At 45.4% G+C, this 9329-nt stretch overlaps 1 protein-coding gene and 4 pseudogenes across 1 annotated transcript; 3 read left to right on the forward strand and 2 right to left on the reverse strand.

Annotated features, from left to right (window-relative positions):
* Positions 1-634: 634 nt before the first annotated feature.
* Positions 635-933, forward strand: LOC111721753 (ubiquitin-like protein 5). The gene has a single exon (XM_023509144.1). The coding sequence runs from the start codon at positions 646-648 to the stop codon at positions 931-933; it is 288 nt and encodes a 95-aa protein (XP_023364912.1). The 5' UTR covers positions 635-645.
* Positions 934-1347: 414 nt separating this feature from the next.
* LOC111722811 lies at positions 1348-1748 on the forward strand (annotated as a pseudogene).
* Positions 1749-1999: 251 nt separating this feature from the next.
* On the forward strand, positions 2000-2439 carry LOC100941020 (annotated as a pseudogene).
* A 4008-nt stretch (positions 2440-6447) lies between these two features.
* LOC100966968 lies at positions 6448-6662 on the reverse strand (annotated as a pseudogene).
* Positions 6663-6751: 89 nt separating this feature from the next.
* On the reverse strand, positions 6752-7081 carry LOC111722810 (annotated as a pseudogene).
* Positions 7082-9329: the final 2248 nt, after the last annotated feature.

The raw sequence follows: 9329 nt of genomic DNA on the forward strand, positions 1-9329 counted from the left end.
ACTTCCTCTCTTTCTGTTCTCTTAAGGAAGGCTTGTAATGCTATAAATTTCCCTCTTAGGACTACCTTTGCAGTATCCCAGAGGTTCCAATAACTCGTATCTTCATTATTATTGTGTTATAAAAATTTGGTAATTTCCTTCTTGATCTCGTCCTTGCAGAGGTTTAGAGGCCCAGATTGGGTTGGGCCTTGTCCGATCACCCACCAGATGGAAAACCACTTAACTGAGACAAGGAGCATTGCCCAGGAAGGAAGGAAAGTTTAATACGAGTGATGGAGCCGGGAGAATGGGTGGGGCAGCCTCAGGATGATGGTTGAGGTCAAGGGCACATACAGCCAGTGGAGAGCCAGCAGGCAGGGGTTCTGTTTGGGAGTCAGATGCCACTGGTGGTGGTAAATCTCTGGGAAGTCCCCTGGAGAAGCTGGTTAATCCTGCACTTTAGGCCCAACTTGTCAGAAACCCTGAAATAGGTGTTGCTCTGAAAGGCTGAAGTAGAGATTGGATGTGCCTTCCAGTGGTTTTCAAATGTGTGGAGATTGCAAAAGAATCTCTCATGGGTTTTAAAATCTCTTCCTTCAGAGCACTTGAGGCTGCAGTTTATTCTGTCGGGCAGTTTGGAAGTTTGAGTTTGGAGCTCCAGCCGGGATGACTGAGGTTGTTTGCAACGACCATCTGGGGAAGAAGGTCCATGTTAAATGCAACACTGATGACACCACTGGGGACCTTAAGAAGCTGATTGCAGCCCAAACTGGTACCTGTTTGAACAAGATTGTCCTTAAGAAGTGGTACATGGTTTTTATGGACCATGTGTCTCTAGGGGACTATGAAATCCATGATGGAATGAACTTGGAGCTTTATTACCAATACAGCAGACTTCCTTTCTCCGGCTCTACTGTTCTTTTCTCCCACACTGGTGTGGAGGCTTGTTTTTAAGAACTAATTTAGAGGGTCGGTGCCTGTGGCTAAAGTGGCTAAGGTGCCAGCCACGTACACCTAAGGTGGCGGGTTCAAATCCAGCCCGGCCTGCCATACAACAATGACGGCTGCAACCAAAAAAATAGCTGGGCATTGTGGCGGGCACCTGTGGCCCCAGCTACTTGGGAGGCTGAGGCAGGAGACTCGCTTGAACCCAGGAGTTGGAGGTTGCTGTGAGCTGGGATGTCATGGCACACTACCCAGGATGACAGCTTGAAGCTCTGTCTCAAAAAAAAAAAAAAAAAAAAACCAACAAAACATAATTTAGAAAGGAGTTTCCAACAGCCAGGAGGGAATAATCCCAAGTTTTATTGTGACTACTGTGATACATATCTCACCCATGAGTCTCCATCTGTGAGAAAGACACACTGCATGGGAGGAAGCACAAAGAATGTGAGGGACTACTATCAGAAATGGATGGAAGAGGGGGCCCAGAGCCTGACTTACAAAACAACAGATGCATTTCAACAAGGAAAACTACCTCCTACTCCATTCTCTGCTCCTCCTGCAGGGGCGATGATTCCACCTCCCCCCTATGTGCCAGGTCCTCCTCATCCTGGTATGATGCCAGCCACCCATATGGAGGGCCCTCCCATGATGCCAATGATGGGTCCTCCTCCTGGGATGATGTCAGTGGGACCTGCTCCTGGAATGAGGCCACCCATGGGAGGTCATATGCCAATGATGCCTGGGCCCCCAATGATGAGACCTCCTGCTGGTCCCATGTTGGTGCCCACTCATCCTGGAATGACTTGACCAGACAGATAAGGGGAGAGGGGAGTTTTCTTTGTCAGTTTCATATTACTTGTTCTGTTTCACCGGGAGATAGTGGTGCTGTCTCTCTGGGTGTTTTCTTCATAGCAAGGTAAGAAGACTTGCTCTTCCTTCCTGTCAAAGAGAGAATAGTTTTGAAGGGAAGAAGTAAACTAAAAAACTGGGCAGTTTTCGTTTGTATTGTGAAATATGAAAATAAAACTGTTAACTATCTTAGTTAAAAAATAAAATAAAATAAAAACCCACTTTGATGTGGAAGTCACCAGAAGTGAGGCTGCAGAAGCCCTGAAACCTGTTGAGAGGGAGCCCGCTGGGTGCTGTATGCTGGCTGGCTGATGGGGTGGCAGATGAGGAGGAAGACCTTGCTTTTGAGGAAGGAAATGCAGAAATTGGAGGAAGTTCAGAAGGTGGACAGTGTAAAAGACAGATACTTTTTTTCTGAAGAATTGAGATGTATGATGTACGGCTTTGGAGATGACCAGAATCCTCATAAAGTTCCTTACTGAAATGACTCATGAGGCCATGTCTATTGGCAGACAAAGTCTGAGTACAAGTTGAAGATATCATCATGATTCAGAGGATCCTGGGATGTTTGCTAGGGTTAAAGACTTGCTTACTATGAATGAGGAATTGAAACGGGCAAGAAAAGCATTTGAAGAAGCCAACTATGGATCTTGTCATCTTTTGTAGTTTATGAAACTCCATTATGTTCTAGGGAAACCATATATAAGAATTGTTGTATTTTCTACAGTAATGTAATGAAAGGTAGAAAAACAGAGTTTTCTGCCTTTATTTTTATGGCTTTGAGTTTTATAGTGAATTGGATTAATTACCTGCCTTTATATGACCATACCTGAATTACTTACTGCGTTTTAAGGACCAGACATCAGTTAAAGCACCTTTCAAACCACACAGTTCTTTCCGACTATTAACAAAGGATGAAATATTAATAGTGTACATGTGCTACTCCTCTTTGTGCCATTGTGAGCAAAGCTGTAGCTGTTTAAAATGTGCAATCTAAATAGCATCTCTGAAAGCTGAAATATATGCTTTATGTATTCTGAAGTTTTTATATAAAAGTAGTCTGAGATTATTGTAGTGAACTTTTATTATGTTTCATTCAAAGGGATGATATAGGAAAAGACCATTTTTTTTCTTTTTTTAATTAAATCATAGCTATGTACATTAATTCAAAAAAAAAGAAATAAAGAAAAAGAAACCCTGAAATGTTGGTGGAGAGAACAAGAAGTACCTCAAAGAGGGGCCACTTTGCGAGGCTAGAAACACAACCATGTGGTGGGCCTAGGAAAGCACCTGCACAGCCAGCCCCACCCCCAGATACCTCTGTCCAGTGTCCCTTGGAGTATACACTACCCAGTTCCAGACATGAGCACCCCCACTAGCTGCCTGGGCCCTTGGGCAGAGTGGGTCTTCCTCTTCCCAAGCTGCCCTCCAGCAATCCAGGGTTCTGGGACAGCACCTTCTGCCGCCACAGGAGGCAAGAGGCAGTTTCTCTTCTAACATCCCCACTTACAATGGCAGACAGGTGAGACCTTGTGTGGGGCATAGACGGAGGTGCCCCTGCCCCAGCTGGCACCCATGCTCCATCCTGGCCTGGAGGGTAGGACCGGGAAGACAGCACTGAACCTCCATCTGGAGGCTGTGCTTGCCTGCAGGTTGGTGACCTGCATTGTCTTCCTTTCCGTCTAGTCACGAAGAGATTGACCACCTATGAGTACATAACACAGAGGCGACAGAAGCAGCAGCCAGACAGCAAGGCGAGGAAAAGAGATGACTCCTTGAGCATGGAGGAAGGCGCCGCCCAGCAGGTACCGGCTGCCCCTCCACCTCTCACCATGGAGCCCCACCCACAGCCTGGATGTTAAAAGTTTTTCATAATCAAATGTTGGGGAATAACTATAGAAAAACACATGTGGCAAAGATTGTGTTATATGTGTTTGTGTAAGTGTGGTTATGTGTGTGGTGTCTGTGTGTTTGGGGGGTGTGTGTGTGTGTTGTAAGTAGAATTAGAAAGAGTTGACAGCTACCTTTAGTGATATCAGAAGCAGTCTTTTATTCTGATTGTACCTCAGAAGATTTAGAGACACTATTGATGGAAATTCTGGCATGGCCCCCCAGCTTGCTCCATCCCAAACTCAGCCATAATTTGCCCCTCATTGCAGTCCACAAGAAGGAGGCCATGGGTTTTCCTGCTGCTTCAATGACCAGGTGTCTCTATTACTCCTGATGTCAGACCTGACTATGTACTGCCTCTGTGCCAGACACTTGTCAGTGATCCTCATGTTTAATCTTGCTAAGGATCTTCCCAGAGATGGCTCAGTTTTTCTCACTTGGTGATCAGGACAGTGAGGCCAAGCCCACCTTCTAAGTACAGGAGGATATTTAAGACCCCAAGGGCTGTAGGTTTTATCCTGCCGACTCCAGCAAGACAAGAGTCCCTAATGCATTCAAGAACATGAAATCCTAAATATTCACAGATTACTTTGAAGTACAAGAATAGTAACATTATAGATTTGAGTCTTTTAAACATTTCTATACTTTATTATGTCCTAAGATTGAAATAAGCTTTCTTATTTAAAAAGTTTATCAACACAATTACCAAAACTGATTCAAGCACAAATAGAAAATCCAAACAGACATATAACAAGTAAAGAAAGTGAGCTAATAATTAAAAATTCCCCACAAAGAAAATCCCAGGATCTGATGGCTTCACTGGTGAATTATACCAAGTAATTGAAGGGTGGGGGAGAGAACCAATCATGTAACAAACTCTTCACAAAAGAGAGAAGGAAATCACACCTCTCAACTCATTCTAGGAGGTCAGTATTAACCTGATGCCAAAGCCAAACAATGTTATTCAAAGTGAAGAGTGCCATGAGCCAAGAACATTTGTTAACACAGAGCCGAATATCAGGAATAAAACATTAACAAATCACGTGCGGCCATATTATAGAGAAAGGATCATACAGCATAACTAAATGAGATTGTTCCAGGAATGCAAAGTTGGTTTAACATCTGAAAATCAATTAATTCAACACAAAAATATTAATAAGATAAAGAACAGTAAACACAGAATCATTTGCATGATGCAGAAAAAGAACACAACATTTATGATAACCGAGGAAAGAACACAACATTTATGATAACCGAGGAAAGAACACAACATTTATGATAACCAGGGAAAGAACACAACATTTATGATAACCGAGGAAAGAACACAACATTTATGATAACCGAGGCTCAGTGCCTATAGCTCAAGTGGCTAGGGCACCAGCCACATACACCGGAGCTGGTGGGTTTGAATTCAGCTTGGGCCCGCCAAACAACAATGGCAACTACAACCAAAAATTAGTCGGGCGTTGTGGCAGGTGCTTGTAGTCCCATCCTGGGGGCTGCTGTTGTGGGACTCTATGAGGAGGAGGAGCTCAGAGTGGCGGTGTTCATGCCACACTTACAGCCATCAGGGTCCCTATAAGATCCCCCTCCCTGAGCAACACCCTTCTTTGCTGATGTGTGTGTTTCCTTCTGTCCGCCTGCCTGTAGAGGGGATCACATGGAGCTGCAATCTGCGTCCAGTTGCTCTAGCTCTAGCACCACCACTCATCCACCGAGTCCCACACCATTCCAGGTGAGCCTGAAGCCACTGTGTCTTGCTGCCAGTAGGTGGAAGCAGTGGCAATACTGTGAATTAATTGCCCGTTGGACTAATTGTAAGCATTTACAGGTAGTTTGTCTATTGTGTCTGCTGTAACAAAAATACTGCAGACTAGGTGGCTTAAACAGCAAACACTTATCCTCATACCTCTTGGAAAGCCAAGATCAAGGTACCAACAGATCTGCACCTGGCATGGGCCACTCCCTGGTTTACAGTGGCTATCTCTTGCTGTGTCCTCCATAGCAGAGAGCAGAGAGTGAGAGCATGATCTCAGGTCTCTTCCTGTTGGGACACAGATTTCATCCAGGAGGCCGCACCAGCATGGCCTAGTACAAAAGGCCCCATGTCATAATACCATCACACTGGAGTTAGGATTTCAACATATAAACTAGGAGGACACAAATACTTGGTCTACAGAAACAGGGTACTGAAGGATGCTACTCAGATGGCCACAAAGCTGGGTGTGGAAAGAAGAAAAAGTTAGGGATGGACAATGTTCTTAACTGTGGGGCAAGTTTGAAGCAGATAGCACAGAAAGAGGTGTTATTGTTTTTTTCTAAGTACATGAAATTTCCATTTTATTGTATGGTTTTGTATCACAGTAGTGCAAACACATTTCTCTACAATCATTCCAACATAGCTCCTTTGGAATTATTTCAGTGTTCTCTACTGGTGACTTTACCTAATACCTTGAAGCTATATAAACAGAATTTCAAATGACTAAATAATAAATGAATAAGAACTAGTCATTAGATGTGTTAATGTCCAACAAGACACTGACAAAATGTTTCTCCTGATACAGCAGTTATTAAGTGAGAACCTTCAGAAAACAAAGGCAGAATAAGGGTATAATAAAAGAAGCTTGTGCAGCTGAAGCCTCCCATAGTCCTAAGCAAGGCAAAAGTATCTGTCCCAAAAATTCAGTGGGTCTACAGTATTTCCAGGCAGTTGAACTTTCAAAGATAGACACCCAAGATATATCTATATCTCTCTCTATATATACCATCTTGGCTCTGGTTCCATTAATTATGCCGGAAGAGTTTAATACCCATCCAAGTCCAAAGATGGAAGAACACATACCCTGGTGTGGTGATCGGCAGGAGCAGACTGTCAAAGCAAAGACTGGCTGTGCTAGTGCAGCCATGTGGGAAGTTTTCTTCCACAGAGGCTGAGTAGAACAGTCCTGCTAAAGAGACCAGTGGATAAGAACAGTCAATGTAGGAAGATTCAGAAACATTCTTCTCCTCCACTTATTACCCACCACTCTGCTTTAAAAGGTATATATTAAGAAAATTTAGTTGTGGTGGCTTTTAAAAAAATTATAACCTAGTGCTGTTTCATTTCTTCTTGCTTCTTAGTGTCATCCTAGCTGCCTCATCATATTAGGAATTCCATCAATGATTGGATAGGCTATCCCCAGTTCTTCATTAATCAATTCAGTTGTTGATGCTTCATATGTGAGCGGCTTCTTGGAGAGCGGACACACTAGGAACTCTAGCAGCACTGGGTCGAAGCTGCAGGGTGGCTCCTCTGCCTTTTCCCTCCAGTCTGCTGAGGACTGCGACCCCAAGGCATGCACCTATGGGTGACCGCAGACGTCTGTGCGTGTGTCCCCAGCAGGGACAAGGTGAGTCTGCGGCATGCTCTGCTCAGCATTGTCTGGCAGCCGGCGACTGTTCTTCACCTGTCCCTCTGCCCGCTGTGGCCCAGCTTTCCACTCACGGATCCCAGCCAGCCAGCAGAAAGAGGTTTTATTAACACGTGCATGCTCTGAGAAGATGTGCTGACTGCAGCCAGCTTTGAAGTGTACCAAGCATAAAGTGATGGGTGGACAGTTTTGTGTCAAGGGATATGACACAAGATATTGGCGAGGGCAGCACCCAGGTGGTGGGTGCATGGGTGTTCCCTATGTCCTTTCCAGTTGTCTTCATGTTCAAGATTTTTCATAATAAATCATTGGGGAATAACTGTGACAACCAAAATGAGTGACTGAGGCAAGAATTTCAATTAGTTGAGGTTTCTGAAGCCAATTTTAGGGAGCATCTAGGAAAAACAAGCCACAACGTGCCTGGCTGTCTCAGTGTTTACACATTTCCCTAAAGGGGGGAAGTATGTAGGAGGGAGCAGGTGGGCAGTGAGGTAAATGGTTACATTCTTAGTGCCCAGAAAATCAGAATTTTACATAAGTCAGTGTTTTGAGGTTTTCTTCTTTTCTTTTTTTTTTTTTCAAAGACAGAGTCTCAGTGTTTTGCCCTCGGTAGAGTGCTATTGCATCACAGCTCACAGCAACCTGAAACTCTTGGCTCAAGGGATTCTCTAGCCTTAGCCTCCAGAATTGCTAGGACTACAGGTGCCCACACACGCCTGGCTATTTTTAGAGGCGAGGTCTTGCTCTGGCTCAGGCTGGTCCCAAACCTGCGAGCTTAGGCAATACAGCTGCCTTGGCCATAAGTCAGTGTTTGGAGAGAAAATGGGAATAAAGGGAAAATCAGTTATGCAGAAGTATTGGGGCGGGTGGAGGAGTGATTGGTTTTGTCTCTCTCTGTTTTGTACCTGGGAAGAACAGCTTGTAATCCCCATTATCAGTGTGGAGTTTAACAGATTATAGTTTTGGGAGCTAGACTTGGCCTGCAGGCTCAGAACTACAGTTTGCAGGACCTCATTTCTGGGACCCGTGAAAAATTCCATACATGGTCTGAGAGGGCAGCCCCTATGGATGTGGGAGGCCTGTCACTGTCCAGGACTCTGGTTCATGTGGACCAGGATCCACCTGCACTTTCTGTGAGGAACCTGGGAAGGTCCTGAGAACTTTCTTTTCCTCTACAACTGTGTGTGAGACCAAGCACCAAATGGAAATTCTAACCATGAAAAATATTAATCTCCAAGGACAGGGTCCAGTAAGAAGCACTGAGGGCAGAGTGGAGGCCTGGCAGGTGCCTGGGATAGTGGAGGCTCTGGGCAGGGGGAGGCCGTGCTTCTCACAACTCAGGAAGTAACAAAGGCAGGGCAGAGTGGAGGCCTGGTAGGTGCCTGGCAGTTGCCTGGCAGAGTGGAGGCTCTGGACAGGGGGAGGCCGTGCTTCTCAAAGCCCAGGAAGTAACAAAGGCCTCCTGAAGGCATGGTCTCTGCCAGGAGTCTCAGAGGATGTCATGGGGCAAGCAGACAGGCCAGCGATTGTCCATCCTTCGATGGGGTGGAGGGAGCCAAGCAGGTTGGGCTCCCGTCTCTCCTCAGTCACTGGCCTCCCAGGGTGCCCCTGCTTGTGCTTGTGGTGGGCTAAACTCCCTTTGCTGTTAATAGCCACAGGCCCCTGCAAACCGCCATCACCACACAACCCATGAGACAATTTTCGAACACTTTTCTAATGTAAATATTGACATTACTGTTTTCTTCCCTGAGGCTCAACTATTTTAAATTAGCACAGTGAGGATGACTGGCCCACAAACGGAGGTCAGTGCCAGTGTGCAGAAGGTATTAAGTGGAATAGAAGGGGACCCTCAGGCTGGAGGTCACCTATTACGTGGTCTGGGAATGATGATTCTGGGGGGTTTCCGCAGCATCAACCCCAAAGAGTAAGAACCATCTGGGCTACCTTCAAAACCTTCTACCCCATTATAATCAGGAGTTTGAAAAAACACTACTTTCTCAAGTTACCTAGAAGTTTACATGCTTTGGGGTTTACCAACTATGAGGTCTTCCTGGAGTTTCATCACATCCAGGATCCTTCTCCTCTCTATCAAGAAATCTGTTTCCCTCAGACCTTGGTGTTGGGTCAAGTACTCCCACAACATGAGATCCAGTCAGCTGCCATCATTTCTGATGTGGGTGATGAGTTCCCAGGGACAGACAAGGCAAGAGGGGAGGATGTCAGGGCCTTGAACCCAGCAGGACTTAGTGGCTGGTG

The sequence above is a fragment of the Otolemur garnettii genome, unplaced genomic scaffold, assembly GCF_000181295.1.
Source record: "Otolemur garnettii isolate 467f Iridium unplaced genomic scaffold, OtoGar3 scaffold00417, whole genome shotgun sequence".
Taxonomy (NCBI): Eukaryota; Metazoa; Chordata; class Mammalia; order Primates; family Galagidae; genus Otolemur; species Otolemur garnettii.